The sequence below is a fragment of the Taurulus bubalis genome (genome assembly GCF_910589615.1).
Source record: "Taurulus bubalis genome assembly, chromosome: 7".
NCBI lineage: Eukaryota > Metazoa > Chordata > Actinopteri > Perciformes > Cottidae > Taurulus > Taurulus bubalis.
The window spans coordinates 11,063,370-11,088,725 of record NC_136595.1 but is presented as its reverse complement, the minus strand read 5'-3'; the positions used below and the strand labels follow the sequence as shown (position 1 = coordinate 11,088,725).

General features: G+C 41.6%; 1 protein-coding gene across 1 annotated transcript in view; it reads left to right on the top strand.

Annotated features, from left to right (window-relative positions):
* Positions 1-6,966: 6,966 nt before the first annotated feature.
* Positions 6,967-25,356, top strand: part of LOC306739104 (discs large homolog 1-like protein) — a gene marked incomplete at its 3' end in the record, with an annotated part of 68,668 nt that continues 50,278 nt past the window's right edge. Inside the window, exons 1-2 of the mRNA XM_079221056.1 lie at positions 6,967-7,140; positions 11,008-11,130. Coding sequence (XP_079077182.1) covers positions 6,982-7,140; positions 11,008-11,130 — 282 coding nt within the window. The 5' untranslated portion in view covers positions 6,967-6,981. The remainder of the gene's footprint in view (positions 7,141-11,007; positions 11,131-25,356) is intronic.

The following is a 25,356-nucleotide window of genomic DNA, read 5'->3' as shown; positions in this document are numbered from 1 at the left end:
AGAGAGAGAGAGAGAGATGTGTTTGTGTTTTGCTGTACATCTTCAACGTAAGCCCTTTGATATCTGATGTTTCATTCAATTGAATTCACATACAAGTTAAAGTTATTTAAATGTTTTGTATACATATGCCACCAATGGACTTTATGTTAAAGTGCAAACAGAAAACTTTTAAAAAACTTTTATTCCCTGAAGTATTGATGTTTTACTCTTATTATGCAAGTTAGCTGTGTAGAATTGTTTATGGCAGTCTTGCACTGAGTGTCGCACTAGAAGCTGTTCGACTCAAACTCTGCAGCCGGTGGAGTTTGCATGTCCGTCCTGTGTTAGCGTTGGTGCTCTGCTTTTCTTCCCACGGTCCGAGGTTGTGGACGTTTAGATCTGTTGGAAGCTCTGCGTTGTACGTACAATAGTTATTATGTAAGAAACCCTGTTGCAAAAAAACTAAATTAAATAAATATAAAATTCCTCTACACATCTGCCTCCCTCCCTGGCTTCAATTCGGTCATGCTATTATGAATGTGAAAACTGTAGCCTCTCGACAGATCTTTGGCGTCTCCAACCCATTATTAAATTACTATCACCACATCCCTTACGAGCATATACTCACTAATTACACAACATCAGATTTAAGTGAATGAGCTTCGGCTAAAATTGGCAATCATCGTCTTGCAAAGTACTCTGAAACTGTTGAGTGGAAAATCAACACATGAAATATTAAAGTTCCACCAAGCGCTGAAGGAACTGTTCCTTTGATGTGGAGAAACTGTTGGTACCCACTGTGCTGCATCTTTGAATCTCCATTAAACACACAGCTAACCCAAAAGATGGCTTCATAGATGGCTTTTTAAACTTGTCTAAATGCTGTCGTGAAAACTGGACATGAGCTTGGGAATCACAGTGCGAGACGACCGAATGAATAAGACGATATATATATATATATAAAATGTACATTTTTTGTTTGACTGCTAACCAAATAGACCATCTTTATACTAGAGAGGCTGGTGTGAGCAGAAATGCTGTAACTAACAGTACTGTGATATGAGAAGATACACCATTGGACTGAGTGTATCTGTGGATCTGAGCATGCATTGGTATGCTGTTGTCCTGTTCTGCAGTCAGGGCATAATACAGTGTATGGACCTCACTTCTGTCCTATCAGATCACCTCACCATGACAGCCTGGTAGATAGAGGCAGGCCGAGAGACAACTGTTCGGCTGGAGCTATAGAGAGAGAGAGAGAGAGAGAGAGAGAGAGAGAGAGAGAGAGAGAGAGAGAGATGTTGTCCTCTACAAGTATCGCTGAAGAGGAAAACGGCAGAGTGTGTCCAGAGGATAAGAAGAAGTTGCTCAGGGATTTTTAGGATGCAGATGAGATTTTTGAGAGATGGTCGTGTTGTTCAACATTGCACTATATTTTGTATATTTAAACATAAGGAAGGGCTTGGGTTTACGCAATAATTGACTTGATTCACCTGTACGTGCCAAGCAAGGCATGTACCTTTTTGTTCATGCCTTGCTTGGAATATTTAAAACAAATTTAGTGACAAAATAGTCCAGAAACATGTCATCGATGTAAACATAGACCCATTCTTATTTTGCATGGAGTTAACAGCCAATTTCTTATCTTTAAACCAAGGTAGCATTTGCTTCGTCTGTCTTCCAGTGGTTTTTGCTGAAAAGCTTTGCATGTGAGGCAGCTGCAGGAAGTGTTGTCTTTGCATTGACACAAACACAATTAAAGTAACAATTTACTTGTAACTCTATAGCTCTAACAATATGGAAAAAGGAAAACTACTAGTGCATGTCCAGTTGAGTGGATGACATACCTTTAAGTCATTATCACTGTTCTTTTTACAAGGCTGAATTTAAAAAATATAATAGTGATGGTGTCACTAAAATAGTTGCAAATATTTGAGATGAACTCTCTGTCAAAACAAGGAAAGTAGTTTAGTGTCCATAACAGTTTGTGAAATTTACTGGACATCCTGTTTTTTAATATTGTATCACTCTTACACCCAAATTGGCCTGTAGTGAAGAAGGTACTGCTGAACTCTCTTGAGGATGTATTTATGCCCTTCTAGTGTTGAGTCAGCAGACAGTGCTGCTGGAGAAATTATAGTGTCGTATGTAACAAGGTGTTGGTATTGTGTTCGTGTTAAGCACATCCAACTGGGATCTTTAGGAGGAGATATGTCAACAGTATAATCCATGTAGAAGTGGGAGACATCATCTGAATTTGGGAACCTGAAGAATGATTTGAGATGAAGCTCAGTGTGTAGTTTTTTTTTAGAATAGGCAAAACACATTGGCACAAAACGGCATTGCTTTCGCCCAAAACTGCATAGGATGAGCATAACATGGGCATATCTGTAAAGGGGAGACTCGTGGGTACCATGCATGTATGTTTGGCAAGATATTTACATTTTTCTCTCTGTTTTTCCTTTGAATGAAACATTGTGGTTTCTTTTTTAAGCCTTTACTGGAATTTATTAGCTGAATTCAGTCATCAAAATTGATCAAATCAAAAGGATGCTGAGCCCGTAGAGTGAGCATTCATTGACATAGAACACATAAAGTTTGATTCAAATCACATGTGAAAGTACTGGAAGAAACAACAAGAGAGAAAAGCATAACAGATAGAGAGGAGAGTGCATTTTATGGACATCAGGCTGAGCAGTAATGTGTCCATTGCTGAGGATGTATAAGTGACTGAGAAGATAAATCAAGCACACCTTAACTAGGTCAGGTGTTTCAACACATTCAAAATGGATGAATCTGTTCCTCTATTTCTGCTCAGGTCTGTTTATTTTTTACTGAAGAGACTTTACTGACTGAAGCCCTGGAGGAGTCAGTTAAGGTGTTATCCTTCTCACATCTTTACAGATTTAACATATTTAAACTGTTAAGATTATATGTTTCAGATGTATTAAGGATATTTCTGACTTTCAATTTCTACATTTATATTAACTTTAATTTAGATGGATGTCTTATTTTTAAGTTGTTTTATGCTTCTTCTTTCAAATAATCAATTTTATATTACTGTTCGTCACTTTACAACTAGACTAACTTACATTTTCATTTAAAATACTGGTGAAGTTTTCAGAAAGCCTAAGTTTTGCTTTTCAGAAAACTGCAAATAGCACGTTCAAGCAACATATGCTTAACTGTTTTTCTCGATGATATCAGAATCAGCTTTATTGGCCATGTGTGTTTTCACACACATGGCATTTGACTCTGGTTACACGTTGCTCTAACAAACACAATATACAAAAAACAAGATAAATATAAAAAAAGACATTAAAGATAACAGTAGTCAAAACAGTGCAAAGCAGTGCAGATGGAGGTGTCTGTTTAGTTGTTCATCAGAGTGACGACCAGTGGAAAGAAGCTGTTCCTGTGTCTGGTGGTTTTGGCGTACAGTGCTCTGTAGCGCCTACCAGAGGGGAGGAGGTGGAACAGCTTGTGTGAGGGGTGTGAGGGGTGTGCAGTGATCTTTCCAGCCCGCTTCCTGACTGTAGGTGTACAAGTCTAGGATGAAGGGCAGGCTGAAACCAAAAGTTCATATTACATCACCATGTAGTATCAGGCAGGTTCAGAAGATGGTGAGATGGGGAAAAAAGGAATCAAAACATGCACTGGAGACATATGTCTATCATGTACAGACATTGAATTGTTACAATTTCATTCAATCTGTGAAAAAGCAATTGCTTTGACGAAATGTGTCCTCTGATATGTGATTGGCTGACTTTATGTTACTAAACAATTTGTATTTGTCACGTTGTCTTTGTTGCTAAAAGGAATCCGGTCATCAGCTGTTTTCTGATGTTCTTGCTTTGGCTTCAAGTACGTTTGTACTTCATGCCAATAAAGCATGAGAAAGAGCGTGATGAAAAGACATGAGAGAAGAGATGAAGCCACGTGTGTGTGTTTTAGTGTGTTTTAGTGTGTGTGTGTGTGTATGTGTGTGTGTGTGTGTATATGTGTGTGTGTGTGGTTGTGTGCGCGTGTGTCAGAGTAAAGCCAGGCATTAGTCACGCTTGGTGAGATATGAAAGAGCAGGGGATCCTCTGCCGTAAGGGACTACTCACACACACACACACGCACACATACACACACACACATACACACACATGCACACACACACACGGACACAAACACACACACATACACACACACACACACACACACACACACACGGACACACACACACACACAGCTACAAACTAACACATAGACATGTACTAGGATGCTGAATCTGCTTCCGATCTAGTCACGTTTCTCTAGCTATGCAAGACTGGCTGACACACTAACACATGACAGCAACAGTGTGCACGCGTGTGTGTGTTTTTTTTTGTGTGTGTGTGGTTTTTTGTGTGTGTGTGTGTGAGTGTGAGTGTGAGTCTTAGTGTTCAGCAGGCTATCTTTAGGCACATTCCTGAATTAAGGAATACTCTGCTTTTGCTAGTAGAACGCAGAAACACACACATGCAGACACTGTGATGATGAAAGAGACATATTTGGTGTCTCTGTCCATTCATGCATTCATTCAGAGGAGTTCTTGTGCCATAGGAAAATTAAACAACAAATACGGCAGTGTGGTTTATGGCTGACTAGGTGTGTGTGTGTGTGTGTGTGTGTGTGTGTGTGTGTGTGTGTGTGTGTGTGTGTGTGTGTGTGTGTGTGTGTGTGTGTGCGTGCGTGTTTGTGTGTGCATGAGTGCAGAGGGCAGTAGCAGCAGTGTTGTGACAACAGTGTGAGCCAGGGTCTCTTCAGGGTCTTAGTGCCTGGCCGTTCATCCGCTGCTTTCAAGATTATTTTGAGGCATTTCTGATTAATTAGCGAGTTGACAGTGAATGAAAAGATCAGGCCGAGAGGCGGAGAGGAAAATGAACGGGTTCAGATCAGTTCATTTTGTCAGGGCAGTATTTACTCCCAATCCCGGTCTAAATGAGGTTCAAGTATGCAGCAGGGGAGGCAGGGGGAGAGCACACACAGCCACGTCTATTTGAATTTGCAGGAATTAGATGATACTGTTCTGCACAGACGTGCTCTCCTGGGCAAAGCAGCAACCCACTCTCTGCCCCAAAACAAAATTTCGAGAATAGATTTTGCATCTTGTGGCTGACCAAGATAAGCCAACTGCAGTGTGGGCTCAAATGTAGCGCGGGTGCTTTAATGTTCCATTGGTTTTGCTCTGATGTTCATGCAGTTGTTAAAGCGTGAGTTCAGAAGCATCTTGCATTGATCACACATCTTGAATCAACAGATGCTACACTACGTCTTGGGAATGAAGGATACTTCAGGTTTGACAGGAGAAATGTTGAGAACATTTCCTGTTATTACATGGCTCACAATTGTGACTTGTTTTGACATCTCCAGGCTTATCTGCATTATGATGTAAATGGCCTCTCATCTGGTGTATCTCTCCATATATAAGGACGTGTTTGGCCTTGGTGCAGTGAGAGTGACATGCAGCCAAATATTCTTGGCATGTGAGAGCTGCAAATCCTTTAAATGGGCTTTTCACACAATACACTTTCATTTGGAGTGAAGTGTCCCTTTAACCTTGGGTTAAAGACAAGCTGTGAGTCCATTGCCTGACATGAGTAACTACATTATACTACACTGTTTTGCGAGCTCACTATATTAGCTGCTTGTGTTTTTTCTGAAATTAAACTGTTATCTCGGTGTTGATGAAAATACGAAAATCTCAAAGCTTAAAACATCCTCCTTGAACTCATCAGCTTCTTGTTATCAGCGAGAAGCCGATTGGTTCATATTCAAATGAGAAAAATGAAAGAGTCACCTCATCAGTGTACTTCCTGCAGGGACCATTAAGTGTACATTGCGTAGGGGCCGTCCTCTCAGCTGCTCAGCTGTGCTTAGTTGAGCACCATGTCACCACAATGTCACAGATTCAAAACTGGCGAAGGACCCTTCGGCCCTCCTCCCTCAGCTCCACTAACTCTCTCCACTTTATTCTGTCCAGTAAAGCAGAAAGAAACATCAAATATTATTTTTCTTTAAAGAGGAAGAGAAGCGAGGGAGAGTGCATGGGAATGTGGAATGAGACAGGGGAGAGGAAGCAGCAAGACTTACTGTAGTGCGACTGTGAGATGTGAAGAGGAAAGAGGCACGATGAAGCTATAGAGACACGAGGAGGAGCGAAAGAAACAGTCATTCCCTGAGGCATGCTCGTCTCCTGCTCACGGTCCTCGTTCAGTTTTGCTCCTCATTTTGCCTAAAAATGTCTTTTTTAAGTCAGCGTGTGTATGTGTTTTTGTGTGTGAGTGTTTGTGCATTTGCGTATGTACAGAACAGGAAGCACAGGAAACAATTACCGCCACACTGAGTGTACACCTGGGCGGCCCCATGTGCTTACACACACAAAAGCTCTAGTACAAAAAATGATTCATTACACGCGCATGCGCGCACACAAAGCCATACACGTACACACACACTCTGCTATGCTCTTTGCAATTTCACACTTTTTCCTTTTCCAGCCTCACTAAATGTTTTCTGCTTCTGAACTAACACTGTCTTCTTCTGTCTTTTTCCCCTGCTTCTTTCCTACCGTCCTAAACCTCGTCCTCCTAACCATCTCTGTCCTCCTTGTCTTTTACGTTCTCTCTGTCACGGTCTTCCTTCCTTTCCTTTACCATCTTGCGTCCACCTCCTCTTTTCTCTCTATAGAAGTATCGGTATCAAGAAGAGGAAGGGGCGTCGCCAGGCGCCCCAAAACTCCACCCACACCCCTGCCATCTGCACCCAATGGGAGTAGCCAGAGAGCTGAGGGACGGAGGGACCTTGGATAGGGACGGAGGGACCTTGGGGAGGGATGGAGGGACCCTGGGGAGAGACGGAGGCACCCTTGGGAGAGATGGAGGGACCCTGGGGAGAGACGGAGGGACCCTGGGGAGGGAGGGAAGGGAGGGGAGGGAAGGGGGTACCTGGAGGAGAGAGGGAGGGGGCCCCGGGACCATGGAGAGAGACAGGGAACGGTCACTGGGGAGGGACGGATCTCTCGGTCGCCGCGGTGACCTGCGGGGTGCGGAGCTGGTTCAGGTGGCAGAGCGGCATCTGTCTCAGATTCAACACGTTCACGGATACGTCACTCACACACACATCACGCCTGCTCAGGTAACTAAGGCTTTGGCTCTGTCACCAGTACACACACACACACACACACACACACACACACACACACACACACACACACACACACACACACACACACACACAGATATTAAACTGACGCATTGTCAATCAGTTCCCCATCATCTGTCTACCTGCCTGTCTCTGTTTAAATGGCTCAGGGCTCACTGTTACATCACGTTATCTGAGAAAAGATGTCTATCTGTCAATCCATATCATATCCATATAGCATTTGTTGACAAATGCTATATATTTGGGGAGCAGATGTTACTGATGTTCTCTGAAAAACCTTTTGATTATTTTTGATATATTTTGACTCAAAGGCCAAATGGATCATTTATGTGCTCACACATTTTGAGGTGACACCAGAAGGTTCACATCCCACATGTGGTTATGTTTAGCCAACAAAAGCACTTTGGTTAGGTGGAAATATTGTGGTGTCAGTTAAATATTTAAAAAAAACACTTCATTTCTCATCCTTCAAGTCCCTGCTGTCTAATCAACCAAGATCAAGTCATTTTTCCCTCATCTTAATTAAATTCTTGTGCTTTTCTTGTTTCAAACAGGTATTTTATTGCAAGAGTGGAACTTATAGGAAACATTTTTTGTTGTGGGCTACTCCTTCGTTTGCACTTTGATCACAGCCTTTCCCTTTAAAGTGGCTCTAAAATGACTCCTCAGTTCTCTGGGAACCAGGGGCTTTTGAAACCTTTTTTTGAACGTCACTGGATGAATTGCAAAATTATAATGCAGTCAAGCTTAAATTAAGCCTGTTTGTCATAGTCCCTGAAAAGATGACATGTTCGAGATTTTTAGCCAACAGCGCAGAGCTATGCTTTACGTCTATTATGATTATGTTGCAATGTATACAGAGTTTGGTCTAAAATCCAATCTAGGGGCTTCAAAAACAGAAGCAGATGACTTTACAGTGTTGGTCATGGTGGCAGAGGCGGACAGAAGCAAGGAGACCTGTTTCAGTATGGCTCCAGACTTAGATAGGTCTTTTTTAAAAGCACTTAAAAGTCAAGGATACTGGCCTAAATGTTCTTCCACGCACAGAGCCTTTCTTTATACCAGGAGAATACTTTTGGGGAACTGTGCATGTAGGGATTCAGTCCAATCCTTGCCCCATTTTTTAGTAATGAGGCCCATTACTATCTCTGTTCTGCACTCGGCCTGTCTCGGTCTGGCTCCCTCTCTCTTTGTCTCTCTTTCTTCTCCCCCTTTATCTTCCTCACACACACTCATATTAGCACAGCGTGGCCGGGTAATCTTTTTATTTTGGTTGATTGGGCTGTATCTGTCTGCAGATTAGCGCTTACATCACTGTACTGCTCTGCACCACTCTGACCACATACACACACACACACACACACACACACATACACATATATATATATATATATATATATATATATATATATATATATATATATATATACACTGCCCATTATTATTCCCAAACCAACACACAAATACACACACTTCATTAAGCTCCATCATGAGTTTTGTTATGTCTGTTTCTCCACTTCATATTAGAGGTTGACTGATTACTAGGCGCCGACAGGACGTATTTACAAACGTTATTTATCATCATTGGCAGAACAGAGCTCCTATAGTGGCCTCATCCCGCGCAGCCGCCGCCAGTCAAGCAAGGACGTACATCACCGTTTTGGAGGCTCAATACACATAATAAGGGCCACTTATAATGGAAATATTTGTGTGCACGGGATTAACTCTGGACAACTGTTTAAGACCCCATGAAGTGGCACTCCATCGAAATGCACGACACAATTTGAATTTTATTGTAGATATTTATTATGTAGATAGTTTGAAATTAAACAATTATCCACTCCATAAGGAAACATTCAATGCACCATCTGAATTTACAGCAAACTGAAATTAACAACAGCAAACTGAAATTAACAAGTGGGTCAGTTTATGACTAAACTGACCCACTTGTTAATTTCTCCCCATGAGAGTTACCTCTCAAATGAAGTATAACGCAACACTATCTGCTTTTTCCTGCTCCATAATTGTTGTTATATTGTCTTTTGAAAATCCACTATCGGTCAAACCTGCAATATTAATTGCAGGTTGTAGTGGTGTTTGGTAAATCATAAGTATGCCTTTTGTGGGATCTTACAAAAGTCGGCCTATAACCCATTAAAATGACAAAAATGCAAATAAAGAATATCCAGTCATGCTAACACATTACATTTTATGGTCGTGGTGATCAAAGGGCCATTAACTCAGTGGTCTTTTTACTTAATTCTCTGTCATTCTCTTCAGAAAAAAACGTTTTAAGCCATAAGCTACATGAGGTTTGACAGTAATTTAAGGATTTAAAATGGCCCAGGATTCTTCTGCTTCTTTGATTTCCTCTCGTTTTAATTGTCATGTCTCATTTCTGTCATGTCCTATAATTCTTAATTTGTATCACACCCCTCACTAATATATCCTCTTTTTAAAATGCTGGCATGAGTGATCATCAGTTGTATTTTCATTAAATCATCTCTTATGTTGTCAGCACTAGAGTGTGTGTGTGTGTGTGTGTGTGTGTGTGTGTGTGTGTGTGTGTGTGTGTGTGTGTGTGTGTGTGTGTGTGTGTGTGTGTGTGTGTGTGTGTGTGTGTGTGTGTGTATTGGGGTGAGTTACAGCAGCCTGCTCTTGCTGCTGAGTAGTGTGTGTATTAGTTTGAAGTCATTATATGCTGTCATTCGTCTGCACTGAGTCAGTTGTCAGTCACAGCGGCTTCAAAGTTTGTCTGCTGGAAAAGCCTCTGACATAACTGTAGACTAGGATGTCACTGTGGTGGAGAGAAGCTGGTGTGTAGCTCCACCTTGTGGTGGGACACCACCTTCCCATCACTTCCGATCCATAAATATTTCACTGAGTTCACTTGAGGGGACACGTAGCGTTAATACCGATGAATGGAATGTATTTGGTTATGTTTGTGTCCAGTCATTCATCCATGCAGCTTTCCATCATTGATCTCTGTTTGCTGTACGACACCAGTAAGCGTAGTAGCACCGAGGTCCTACTTGCTTTATGGTCATGGCTTAGAGATTTCGATATCCTCGCCCAGCCCATCGTCATCATCATCCCTCTTTATTTAAACAGATCAGTTTCAGCTGCTCATCACCTCTATGACATAATCTGTGATCGGTGAGCGTGTGTGTTGCTGCTGGTGTATAAGAGTACTTCAGGTTATTTTGAGAACTCCTACCTCTCAAATGGTGTGTGTGTGTGTGTGTGTGTGTGTGTGTGTGTGTTTCTGTGTGTGAATGTGTGTGTGAAAACACAGGTGCTCTGGCTTTCTTCTGTATGACAGATGGACCTGCCACCTTGTTCTCCCCATGTACATGTTCCTTTCTTTCGCTCTCTCTCTCTCTCTTTCTCTCTCTCTCCCTTTATCTCTCTCTCTTTTCTTTCTCTCTTTTCCGTAATTTATCTTAAGTGCACATTTGTGTTATTAATAAGTTATGCATATAAACAGTATGTAACAAAAACAGTGTACTAAGGACTTATTTTCTTCTGCTTCATTCGCAGTCATTATATATTAGTATGTGCATATTTAAGTCAAATAGATGAATGCACCAAAAAAAAAGGCCTGAAATGTAGAGTTTTTATTAGCATAGACACAAGCTATGGACATACATAATGTGTGTTTTTGTCTCATGCAGCTGCGTTGTTTCTCTTTTCTTTGTAAAACTAGTTATGAATAATTATATTATAAACTGTTTCAGGCTGCCAGCTCTGCAATAATCATGCCTTACATACTAGTGTGCCCCAGCGCATGTGTGTATGTGTGTGTGTTGCACCATGCTGAGCTTTGTCTGTACATCGTAGGTAGAATCACCCGAGGCTCCCTTTGATGACGAGGCGTGGCCTCACCCAGAGGGAGACAGGCTAAACGAAGTCCCAGCTCCGCCTTTCTCCTCCCTCTATTCACAAAGCCGCTCCTACTACCAGGTAACCCCGCCTCTGAGTTCGATGCATGCATCCTGTTCGTTTGTGACGTGATGTCGGTTTTTTGGCGTTTCACGACTCGTCTGAAGTTCAGGGTATATGAGCATGAAGTGATTTTTCGTAAACATTTTATTCATTCATTTGTTTTGTGAGACAGTTTTGCAGATATCTCTCAGTGGGAATTGTTGTCCCACGGTTGTTGTTGTTGTTGGTGTTGTTGTTGTTGTTGCTTCAAGAACATAATTTTTCATGTGTTCCATGTGGCATTTTAACATTTATAAATAGTTCATAAAACAGACAACCTCAATAGGAAACTCGCCCTCGATGCAAATGGGGCTAAAGTGCCAGAGGTCTTATTAGCAGATGGTGCGAGGGATGATAACTGTAGGAAAAATATCTTCAGAACATGTTTATATTCGTATGAAAAGAGACTAAAGGGAATTTTAAGGAAGTTGAATATCCTTTTCAAGAAGCTTAAATTTAGAGAAACAATACCATTAATACGTGAGACAAAGTATATCTGCGACATGTCCTTTGTTTATGCTATTATTACCTTCATTTCTTTCAGTCATATGCTGATTATGCACATTGTGCTGCTGACATTTATTATATCAATATTGTCATGATATTGTAAGGTTTACCACTGGTGCTTTTAAGAATAAATTATCCTTTATTAATTCCCTTGGGGAAATTGGTCTCTGCATTTAACCCATCCTTAGTAATTAAGGAGCAGTGTGCTGCAGTGAGGCAGCACACTGAGCAACTGGGGCTTCAGTGTCTTGCTCAAGGACACTTTGACATGCAAACAATGGGGAGACCAGGGATCGAACCAGCTACCTTGTGGTTTCAGAACAACCACTCTCCCCACAGCGGCTCCGAAAGTGTTCACACAGTAGGAATTTTGATAATCATCAGTATTGTGCTTAAACTGACTTTATAGTGGCTAAAGTCAAATAAAACCACAGCTAGAAAATGACATCACTTTAATGTACTGCAGCTTTTTAACAAGGAAACAACACCACTTGTGTCATATTGTGGTATTACGATATACAACATCTAAGAAGATGTTTGGTCTTATATCTTGCTTTTATTTACATTTTTTTAACATAATTATACATCATCATAACCGCACTGATCTTCTGAAGCCAGAACCAAAACGCAGCTACAATGTTTGTTTTCTGGTTTTGTTTCCCTAAACTATGTAAACACAGAGGATGCTGCTGCTGTGAGTGTTAATATGATTGTCTGATGTGACAGTTTATGTCTTTGTGTACTGTGCACATGGTCTGACACGGATGTGATTATTACACAAGGAAAAGACCTGCGAGTGATCTCTTTTTAATTTGATACTCAGAACTGATTACGATGAAAAAGCATCACAAATTATTTATTTTGGGATCAAACTTACAGCTTTTAACCAACCATCGTATTGGCTTTGTGTAATTGTTCTATGTCCTCTGTCTGAGTGTATTTCTAGGGATTTTATAAGTAAATACTAGTGGGAAGAGAACTGAGATGGTGTCTTCTTCCATCTCCTCTGGTCGTATTAGTTCAGATGTAGTCACAGTTTGTAAACTGCAGGAGGCAGTAGAGGCAGAAGAATAACCATCATAGTGCAAGGCACCTTCACAAATCAAGATATGACTTAACTAAAATAATAAAATTGTTTAATAGCATGCACTATTACTGAATGTTTGAATAGTTCTGGTAAAGAGGCTCAATAAATTAAATAGCAGGGTTTATTGTTTACAGTATCGACATCTGCGTTACACAGTTTATGGTCGACTGAGGAAGAAATGCAGCCGACACTGCGGCAGTATAATTGACTTTACTTAAATAACTCCACCAACACAATTTATACCTCCTGCAGAGACTGAATTAGGAGAAACAGTTAAAAAACACACAGACAGTAAAGCACACATGGACCACTCAGAGACCTTAGTGGCTCTTACTGTAGTCATTTAGCTAATGCAGATAATTAGGAAGGATGGAAAGACAGAGATGGTCAGGGAGCGGCAAGAGATGGAATAAAGAGAGAATTACAGGCAGACAGACACAGAGACGGAGGGCAGATTTGTTGCTGGATGTTAATCAACCTGTCAGTCAGTCACATCACTCCTCAATGAATCTTGTTTTCCTCCTGCTAATACAGTACATTAAGAGTTAGTAAGACCTTTAGTCTGCATTTACTGTAATGTTGAACAGGTGTATGGTGACTGCCTCAGTATGGAGAACCACAAGGCTGAGTAAGCAATCAAACCAGCTACATGTGCATTCATCAATCTCCTAGTTTTTGCTCTTCTCCTTGACTTTGATTGTCTTTAAAAAAAAAAAAATGATTTGACCACAGTTAGGGAGAGATCTGGCTTGCACTGATGGACTTGAACCCATTGTTTACTAAAACAACAGCATGGAAGTAGCTTGACCTAACTCGTGGGTAACTGAGCAGCGTACAGTTATTTAGATATGTAGAGCTAAGATATGCAACTTTCCATATGTAATCACCCTTACAGTACAGCAAAGAAGGTGCAGCATATATTATTGCTAATGCCTTTATTTGTGTCATCTCTTTGGAGGAAGACTATTTGTAAATGTTTAAACCTGCAATAACTGATATTTTAGCCACTTGGGGTCAGTGGGAACTGTCATATTACAATATTCTATATTGACATGGCGGACTTGTTTGAAAGTAGTTGTCTATGCATTGAGCAGTTGCAGAGTACCATTATCTTTCATGTATGGTACTGTTTTTGTCCACCTGGTGGTTGTAAATCCAATATTAACTCTCCTTTTAGCTGTTTAAATCAGCACCAACTCTAAACTGCTTGCTAGCTGTGTTTGTCTGCAGTTTGGCTTTGAGCAGTTGTTGTACTGTCTCAAAATAAAAAGGTGCTAATTTAAAGTTTAATTGTATAGCACATTTCAACAACAAGGCGATTCAAAGTGCTTCACATAAAACAATTAAAAGCATCAAAATATAATGCAGAGAAAACAGGATTTAAAAACAGTTAAGAAAACATTAAAACAGTCAAAAAGCTAAATAAAAAATAAAAATTGAATAAAAGTTGCAGTGTAGTTGAAGAAATAAAATGCGTTAGTGAGATGCAGCAATTGAATCTGGTTCAATTAAAGGCAGCAGCAAACAGAAATATCTTCAATCTGGATTTAAAGGAGCTGAGGGTCTTAGCAGACCTGCAGCTTTCAGGAACCTTGTTCCAGATACAACAGTGAAGTTGCTGCTGGAAATTGATGGTAATTGACCCCGTCGCATGACACAAAGTAATTTGATCCATTGTCATTATGAAAGTAGTGTGAAAAGAATAACCTGCGCTGTAAAGCTAAGAAAAACACCCAGCCCATCCCCAAACATGATCTGAGATGTGAAATATCTGATCTAACCTTTTGGGCGATTGAGCTGGTGCTTTGCAGTGCTTTATGTATATTCCTCTATAGCCCCAGTATTTACCAGGGGAGCTTGACAGAGCTCTTCAAAATGGTCCTTACCAGAATCCGAACAGGATCTAATGAAAGGGTTGGGGGGGAGCCAAAATGGTTAGGAACCACTGGAATAGACCGCAGTATAGATCTGCATGACGTCTGTTCTACAGTGTTTCTAGCTGCAGCAGCAGCCCTTTAGTGTTGTTGACAACACAAAGTTAATGTTTTTATGAATTTATTGAGAGCAATGTTAAAGTTAAAGGTGAGCTAACACAATGTGATATGGAACATTACGCTGCGTTTGGTTGGTCACTGAAAAAATGCTTGTTCACCAAATACTTGAATGGGAACCCAGAATGGGTCAATCTGTGATGGGACCATGGCCAAGAGAACAGAAAATAATTTGTTAAATAGAGTGAACACAGCATTTGTATGCTATAGGCTATCTATCATAGCCCGGCTTACCTGTCGGGATGGAAGGGCAAAGTTGGCTCTCTCAGCAGTCAGACATTAAATATGCATGATGTGTGCTATTATTTAATTGGTCCTGAAATATTTATAGAGCCGATATTTACTGGCTGACATTTGACTGCAGACGGAGAGAGAGAGTGAAAGAGAGAGAGAGAGAGAGAGAGAGAGAGAGAGAAGGAAAATGTATAAGCGAGAGAGAGAGAGAGAGAGAGAGAGAGATAAGGAAAAAGGATAAGCGAGAGAAAGAGAGAGAGAGAGAGAGAGAGAGAGAGAGAGAGAGAGAGAGAGAGAGAGGTAGGGTTAGTTGTGATATAGCCAGTGTGTCACCGAATTGTCGCTGTCAGCTGACTTGCCAGTTTATTGTATTTTTTGTCATGCCGGCTAACTGCAGACACATAGGCTGTAGAGAGTGACTGGCAGCTAATGTTAGGGTTCTAGTTGTAATTCATGCTTGCTTCTTACTGTGTGTTCACACTGCGGGCAACATGATTGATGTCTTGCTCAGTTCTTTATAATTACAAGCGAGATGTTCAGGTTGCTGTGTTCTGCAACCGCATATGCCTTGGTTTAGAGAGAGTTTGTTAATTAGGAAGCATTCATCCTATATTTTACCATAATCAACACAATGTTTTTTTAGCCATGCCATCTATCTTTCCGATAGTTGGTTTATGACCAAATACCTGGATACTTCTGATTTCCATCAGCTTCAGATGGAGCTTACTTTGTGTTAAGTGCTAGTTAGCAAATGTTAGCCGACATGAAGATGCTTCATCAATGTTAGCATTGGCATTGTGAGCATGTTGATGTTAGCATTTGACTTGTAGCACTACCTACATACAGCCTCAAAGAGTCACTAAAGTAGCTTTAGTGACTTATTCTTGCTTCATTTTGCATTTATGATTTTATTTGTTGATGTTCCATCGTTGATAGTAAGAATTTTTGTGATGTGTTATTGATTGTCATAACATCCCAACTAGCTATCTAAAGTTAATGGGAGGAATTGCCATTAACCTTGCTGCCAGTCACAATCTATGTTTTTCAGCCAGCAGGTGTGTTGGTTTCCCCAACATGAGCAAAGTGTTCCAGGTTAAAACAGAACAGTTAATATCTGTAGCCTTTGTAGTACTGTAGCAGTTTGGTCGGTCTGTAGTGGTGTAGTGTTAGTCACAGACGCCTCTTGCAAAGGACCGATTAGGGGGACACTTCTCCCACCCACTCAATTTCAAAACTTGTCACATATGAGGCAGTTTTCTTCATATAAGGTTGATACAAAACACAAGTAATTAAGACATCTCAGTGTTTTATCTATTCAGATCGTTGCAAACAACACATTAGTCAGCCAGTATTAAGTGTATTTCAGGACTCCAAAAGTTGTTGCCATAGATACAGTTCCCTTGGAAACACAGGAAGAAGCTTGTGACAGGATTCCTGCCAGCCACCTGTGGCTAATCCTCAAACAGGCTAAGCTAGCTGTGTATGATAGCTGCTCACCTCTGACACTGAGGGATACTGCTGCAAATAGCTCTGTTTAGTGTATGGTAGTGAGCTCGTAATTGCGTTTACGGTCCCTCAGAGGTGAAGGTGGCTATATGCCTGGCTGCTTTTTAACTTAGCTCGCGTCTGGCTCGGCCATGCCAGCTTATTTGCTGCATGCTGAAGCCTCTCTGCCTTTATGTTGAGGGATGCTATGAGGACACGTGCTAGCCCGGTTGTGTACTTTCTCCTCTCCTTTCCCCCTGTCTTCTCTATTCTTTCATCTCGATGCTCAGCAACAGCTTGTTGTTTTCCATTCTAGAGAGTGCTTTGTGCGTGTATGTTTGTGTGTCTGTGTGTGCACGAGAGAGAGTGAGCAAGAGTGTGTGGGAGAGAAGGGTGCTGCAGTGTCTGGAAACAGCCTCAGGAGAAGACCTCTCCACCACACACATACACACAGAAATAAACAGTAAACCAATCAACTGAGGCATAAATGCACTTTGACAATCACCGGCACACGCGCGCACACACACACACACACACACACACACACACACACACACACACACACACACACACACACACACACACACACACACACACACACACACTGGAATCATTCTTGTTGGTACAGTGGTTCAGTGTCAATTGTTGTTTCTAGGTAAATCTGGGTGAACGTCCCCTTTTTTTATTTCACTCGTGCTGCTGTCCCTCTCCCTCTCTCTCACACACACACACACACACACACACACACACACACACACACACACACACACACACACACACACACACACACACACACACATACACCTGCGCACACCTACACACACAAAACACACTTATCTTGTTATCTGTCTAGCCACCGCTAGCATTTAATTTCTACTTCTGTGGCACTCAGCTGTTTTCTACCTCGTATCTTACTCAACCTGCAACAGGCATTGCATGTGTTGGTGTGTACATGGATGTGTGTGTGTGTGTATTTGGAGTGGAGGTGGGGGCTCTTAATGCCATTGGCTGTCTGGAATGTAGGGGCGTGGCTTGTGCTAGTAATGATATGTGACAGTGAGAGAGAGAGAGAGAAGTGTCAGGTTGCAGCTCCAATAAAAGACTGGAAAAAACAATTTGCTGAAAGACAAGCAGAGAGAGAGAGAGAGTGGGTGTGGGGTAGGTAGAGAAAACGAGAAAGAGAGACTGAGTAATGTACTGTACTGAAGAGAGAGGGAGACTTGGAGCGACATCACAGATGTAGGAGGGAGGGGAGCAGAAACAGAAGAGTTGCAGAGCGATTCCTCCAACCATCCTCCTACTTCAGATGCTCTCCTCTTCGCCTGCATCCTTCCACCTCTCTCCTTCCATCCATCCATCCAGCCACCCATCCCTCCCTCCCGTCTTCCCTCCATATTTAATGGGAGCACACTCAGTGACAGAGGGGAGATTGACGGGTCATCTCCTTGGACTTGAGAGGAAGAGGGAGGGAGGGAGGAAGAGGTGGGGTGGAGAAAGACAGAGAGAAAGAGTGAACCCCCTTAAATAATCAATCCTCATATCCTGTCGTTTCCTGGCCCTGCACGCTGCCCCTCACTCTGTCTTTCTCTCTGAAGAGAGCAAAGGAAGGAGTTGAAGAGGAGAGATTTTGGACTACCAGATATGTGGATGTTGGACATTTCCCCTGGTTATGAGAAGACGGGATGATGGACAAATGGATAGACAACAATCACAGACCTGCAGATGGATTGATGATGTACAAAGACCTTCACAGACCGACTGATGCTCAAACTCTAAGAGGATTCTGTCTACCTGCCCGGCACTTTCTCCCTCCTCCTCCAGCTCCTCCTCCAGCTCCTCCTAATCTTTTCATCTGCCAGCTGCTCTCTCATTCCTGAGGGAGCCAAAGAAGACAAAAGGGAAAATAAAGAGATAACAACAATTGAAAATGGAGAAAAGGATGGAAATAGAAACATAATCTTCCGCAGAAACGGGTGGCAGCTAATAATGAAGTGCTGGACTTTATTTGACAGCAACACCTTCAGAGCTTCAGAGAAGGAGAGAGAAAGCGAAGCAACAGAGGAGAGAAATTAGAGATGAAGCAGCAGGGGATGAGCGCTACATCATGAACTCTATCTTGCGTGTCTAAGGGAACAGCCGACAGCAGAGACGATGAACTATATTTTCGGAAACAACACCCTGTACCCCCGCAGCGCGAGGGTGGGCGGGTCCTCCGGGGGTCATGGAGTCAAACCACCGAAGCCGGGGCCCAAGCGGTGCTCCTCAGAGGAGCTCGCACATCCCCACACCTCCTCCCCCTCCACCTCCTCTCCCGCCTCCTCCTCCTCCACCTCCTCCTCCCGCTGGCAGCAGCTCCTCACGTTCTTCTCCAGGAGGAGTGCCTTCACCGACTGTATCAATGCTAGCCAGGTAACACACATGTCACGCCCTCTTTGTGTGTGTGTGTGTGTGTGTGTGTGTGTGTGTGTGTGTGTGTGTGTGTGTGTGTGTGTGTGTGCTTTACGCTTGAGGGGTGGTAGGGGATCAGGGTGGGAAGCATGTAACTTAACCTGGGTTTTTGTTGGGTCTGTGTGTGTGTGTGTGTGTGTGTGTGTGTGTGTGTGTGTGTGTGTGTGTGTGTGTGTGTGTGTGTGTGTGTGTGTGTGTGTGTGCGTGTGTGTGCGTTCATGGGGCTGGTCATTCCATTATTCTCTAGTTTCAGTTTCTCAGCCAAGGAGGCAGTGGGGGAAGCAGGGAGTTTTTAACTTGAAGTTAAAGCTCTCTCTGTTGATGGTTGAGATTTGTGATAGTGTTGTCATGGCAATGAGCCTTGGCATAGTGTATGAGATCCAGAGAGCCGGTGCGTTGCCATGGCAAAGCCATCGTTTAGCTGCGTAGTCCAGTGGCTCTGCACGCTTAAATAAACATTGAAATCAAGACCAGGACCATGGAAAAGGAAGATGTGAGGCTCACCGGATGGGAGAGGAGTCCCCACATGCTTATATGATGCCTTTGTTATTGTTTGGCACAATGAGCTATAGGAATCCTGTGTGTGTTGTCATTTTTTACATACTTGAGCAGGATTTATACTATTTATACAATTTGTCAGGGCCTATGTGCGTAGATGACGTAGCTACTCCACAGCTCATGTGTAACTACAGCCACAGCCTCTATAGAGATAGCATAGAGACATTAATACATTAATACAATCAGACGAAGTAGCCTTGATGTTGCTACGGATCTATAAGTACATGAGTAGCCTTGATTACAATAAGCGACTTATTTAAACAGCACAGTATAGGAATGATTATGTCCTCAGATTTTTGATCAATATAAGCAGTAGACTCCTGTAATGTTGATCACGATAAGCAGTTTTCACTGTGTCACTAAGTAATGAGGGGATGTGCACATAATGTAATTTAAAGCATAGCACGGCCTGATTATGAACGATACACCTGTCTACTGCTGCAGGGCTGCGTTGAATGATGTACAATTATGGCACAATTAAAATACAGTGATATAATAAGCTTTATTTAAATGGAGTTCCTAGCCTACCTTGGGGGGTATTTTTTGTAATTATTGTAAATAATTGTCATACAGGAAGCCTGCATACATAACTTAATTAATATCCAAAGAATCAGACTCAGATGGAGCTTACTTTGTGTTAAACCGGATAAAGATCTCTGCATGAGGCCCCTCTGATGTTGACAGATGCTGCTGCCACTGTCTGCAGTAAACCGTTTTAAGTTGTGCACTACACCTCTCCCTACCACTTCCATAATGACAATAATGCATCAAAGTATGCTTTATCTTATCAGACGCTTCAATCCAAACAACCTTTTCATCAGACATCATCACAATTGCTCATTTCTGTGCACAGAGACACATGAATCGCTTTCATGTAGGTTTGTTTCATGTCATCAGGTTCTGCCTTTTTCACTTTTTACGTGCTCTTAAGTGCAAACCACCCACACTTGGAAGAATAGTTAGGGTCTTGACGTTAATACCAAATGCTTATATTTGGGATGCTTTGTCTGACACGGCACATCTGAGGAGAGGCAGAAGGAGACAATTTCAGCCTATTAGGAGAACTGCTGCTGTGCACTGATTGTCTGTGACTGAGTCCTGCCCTGCCCTCATAACAATCTTTGAATCCTGAATTTAAAAAATATATATTTAAAGACAGATAAGTACAAGGTGATAATTCAGTATGAGATCATATATTTTATTAACAGACGTTTTGGTGGCAGCAAAAACAAAAATGTTTTTAAAAAGGAGGCATTCCTTGATCTATGGCTCAACCTCCCATCCAAATGTCGCACAAACTTTAAATGAGACTTCAGAAAGTTGTCTAATGACAATGCAGATTATGAGGCGTTGGGTGCACTGATTCTCCAGTCTGGTGCCAATAAACCATTGCAGAACAAGAAGGCCCGAAGAGATAGCGTAATTTAAAGAGCACCAGTAAAACGTCAAAGTGAACAACGACAATGTGAAGACATGATGGAAATATTGCATTCATGATTGTTTAATGCATTAATTCAAGCATAATTGTGGTCTCTTTCTTCAGCCATTCATAACGGATGTTTTTTTTGTCTGCCACAATGTTTTGTTTCTTGAGTGGAGCGAAAGCTTTAGGGGACGTTTATGCCACATGCTTAGTCATGATTTATTCACATAGCCTGAATCCATCACACTGTTGCCTTTTACTTTTATTGATACATTCCTCCACCTCATCCAAGTGTGAAAAAAGATTAAAAATTATCATAAAAACAGGTGAATGGAAAAGCTCTTATTGTAATGGCTCCGTTTTTGTCTGGATGATAGAACGCACGATGATGTATTGCTGTTGCACAGAACGATTAAATACTTTCTGTACTGCAGATGACAAAATGCAGTAATGTATCTGGATCCAAACCTGCATTATTGATCTAAAGTTCTTGAGTGAACGGGGCGCCACACAATGTTCAACCCTGTAGCGCTTTTACAGTTGTCTGCAGATTTACAGCACAGCCCATGGAAAAACTGCCCCCCTCAACCCTTTGAGTAATCATGTTGGCCAGTGTTTTCCCAAGGTGTTGCCATTTTCCTGTCTAAGGCACTTAACTGCATGACTGATGGGCCATTATACGACACACACACAGAGCTGTTGGCCCTGTGGATGCAGGAGAGACTGTTTTTTTTAACTGTTTGATGGAAGTGCTGATTTGGCCTTGTAAGACTAATCAAAATATACCAGTACGCATTTCAGACTGTGTGTGCATTTCAGTGTTCACGGTCATGGTCAGATTAGATCTTGATGGTTGACCTAACACCTAACACACAAAAACACACAAAAACACACTTACATCCATCCATTACTCTTCAATCACATTATTCTGCAGCTCTGACAAAAGCCATATACTGTAAAACAGTGTGACATTTAGAGATCTGGAACATATTAGAGTCTGGAGATAGTACTTTATCTCACAGGAAAGCATTTTATTGCAAAATCTCATCCCTGCAGACCATAATAGTACTGATGGCTTGTGCTATTAGCTGTCTCTTTCAGTGGCTCTAGTGTTGACTTTCGTCTGTGACTTTGTACAACTTGTTTGATTGTAGTTATGTGATCCAAAGTGATTTTGTTCCATCTCTCTGCTGAGCAAAATGCAGACATGATGTTGCCTTGGAGCATCTTAGCAAAGCACCATATTTAATTCATGGGTTTTCTCGATCTCATAATGTATCTTCACCTGAGTTTATCACTCTCAATCATCGTAGAGTTGACCCAACTGTTTCCCATTGTTTTTGTTGTGGACACACTCAGTGGCCCTTCTCCCTCTCCCATTGCCCCCACTGTGTCTCTGTATAATTGATGAGTGCTACAGAAGAGGTATGAAAGCCATCCTGGTTCTTCAGCAAGAGCTCTAAAAGCCTTAAAGATGTGTTTAGTGGTCACAGGAAATGGGGTAGAGAGGGATGGACAGAGCTGGAGAGAGGGAGTGATCGATAGGTAGAGAAAGAAAAACAGGGAGACAATTAGTGATTGATCAGAACTGTGAGAGAAATCTGATAGCTTATTAGCTCAAAGTGGGCGATGTGAATGAATCATACACATTACCTGCTTTGATGAAAATGTATCCATCAACATAAAGAGCATACATCAAGTCAGCTGAGAGACTTTTGATATTATGTGGCCGTTAATCGATTATTTTAGCAGGATTGGATATGACAGGAATATTAATAGTGTCAACAACAGAGGCAGTAAGTAAGTAGTATTACTACTTCCATTTTCTATTTGGCTTTACTGCAGTTTGTTAGATGTTCCCACAAAGCAACGGAAAGGTTTGAAAAAACATTAAAAGAAATGAAATATATGTGAAGGTTTGGATGGAGACCATAAAGTTCACCTGTGTGTATGGCAGCAGATTTTGGTATTGTAGTGGCCATTTGCCAATAAATCAAAGGGCCACTGACGCACCGTGTAGATGTGGATTACGTAGCCAAAAGGATGTATTGTCCATGCAGGGTTCTGTTTTTCTGATAATTTATTTGACTAAACAAAACAAGCAAACAAACAAAAGAACAAAGAAACTCCCCATGCTGCCACTCCTGTGCTGGTAAAAAACCATAGGCCTACCCAGGTGCATGCTGGTCCTGTACCTGCCTACTTCTATATATAAACCCCAGGTGCCCACAGCGTTACCCAATTACTAAACAAATAAACAACCAAAAGACTAAGTGACCCTGAACAACAACTACAAATAATTAGACTAAACTAAAAACTATCAAAGGAAAAAGCTATCCTAATATATAAAAAAACCTAACCTAAATAAAGAAGCATATAGAATAATTAAACAATATTTGTGAGTAAAATAATTAAATACTAATTTCAAATAAATGGCTCCTACACATATTAGTTGGTATTAATATCACGATCTTCGCTAGAATGAGATATGCCATTTATATATACTATATAGAATAGATCTTTTAAACAGAATTGCATTGCGAGGCAACAGCCTGGGTCCATACTTTTTGTCAGCTGATATATTTCACATTCACTGGGACAGGTAAAAAAAACCTGGGACACATTTTCTTGTTTACATTAACAACTTCAAAATAGTCTGTATGGGGTCATTTTTAAAATGGAAACGTGTCAGGAGCCCCATCATCAACCCATACTGCAAAGTGCTAGTGCTCAGTCGAGGTCCACCTACTCTCCCCAACACACAGCCTGCTCCTACAGAGTGTGGGTTATATCCTTCTGCTGCCCAAGGAAACTTTCCACTCTCCCCGTGCCTCATGGGACACCACAGGGCACCTGTAGGTTTCCTTTAGGTCTGTCGCTCCAGTCATGTCATGGGCAGAACATGTCATATTTATGTGCATGTGTCCTGAGTGGGATACTTCCAACCCAGTGCACCTGAAAACTATGAAACTCGATCACTTCTTCTGCCACATTTTTAATTGATCATCTGTTACTGAGTGGGTAGTATGTAGGAGACCAAAGTAAGAGTTCTATTTTTGTGAATCTTCACACCAGAGCTGTGAGTCTTCACCTCCCCACAGACTTCTTTGCGCATAACTGAAACTATACGTCATGGCCGCATAGGAATCAAGCAGTACTTCAGTGCAGGCGTACCATGAATTTATTTTACAGAAAGAAGCAAACGTGGGAATGGGAAACATTCACCACAACACTTGTTCCTGTTCTCTCATCCCTCTGCTGCACTCACATCGTAGGGAAGAGATATTGGAGCAGCTTGAAGGTTAAAACCAACGGCTTGCTTGAAACCCTGTGAGTGACGTGTGCTGCCCATTCTGGTTGATCCCAAACAGCTGATACATGTGAACTTACATGTTGTGTGCTGCTGTTAGTTTTTAGAAATTGATGTGCAAATGTATACAACCTGGACCACCATCACCCATGGTAACCAATGAGCTTCTTACTCTGATGCTGACCATCAGCTGTTCTTATGGTTATGCTGATCACCAAGCAAAGCGTGGCGTGTGTGTGTGTGTGTGTGTGTGTGTGTGTGTGTGTGTGTGTGTGTGTGTGTGTGTGTGTGTGTGTGTGTGTGTGTGTGTGTGAGTTAAGGAGAAAGGAAAAATATTAGATAAGTATAAACTTAAAATCTTAACTCACTTGTTCACACACACGTTGCGTTGTGGCAGTGAGTAGTGCGTTAGATTTGTGGTGCTTGAGAGTGTGTGAGGTGTTGCATCACCTTCTGTGTGTGGGATGAAGCTTGCATATCAGCTCTCTCCCACATACACACATACACACACGCACACACACACACACACACACACACACACACACACACACACACACACACACACACACACACACACACACACACACACACACTTCTGATATAATCAACTCAGATTAGCTGACAATGAGCAATCATTTAATAGGACCACTAAATAATGAGGCTGAACACAACATAATGACGGCTCCATCTATCGTCCAGTAATTAGTGTGGAATTGTTTGACACTACTGAAGGCTTGACCTATTCCCTGCTGCTCATGATAACTTCATAACGGGATATAAATCACCATGAAAACAATTAGAAGCTTTCACATATTGTTTCTTTAAAAGAGTCAGCTTTTTTAAAATCTTACAGTAACATTGTCTGCTTGTGTGATAACCAGGTAGAGTGATATCAGTGACACATGGATGTGTTGCAGTAAGTGAGGCTCTTACTGTCTGAGACACTGATTTTAATTGGAGAAGCCATTGTTACACAGAATACAAGAGAACCAAAACTGTGTTCCATGTAATTGAGGCTATTGCTCTTCACCTGTAATCGTTGTGCCTCCTCCATGGCCACTCAGTGTGTTTCTTGATTAATATTAAAGTTTAATTTAATTCT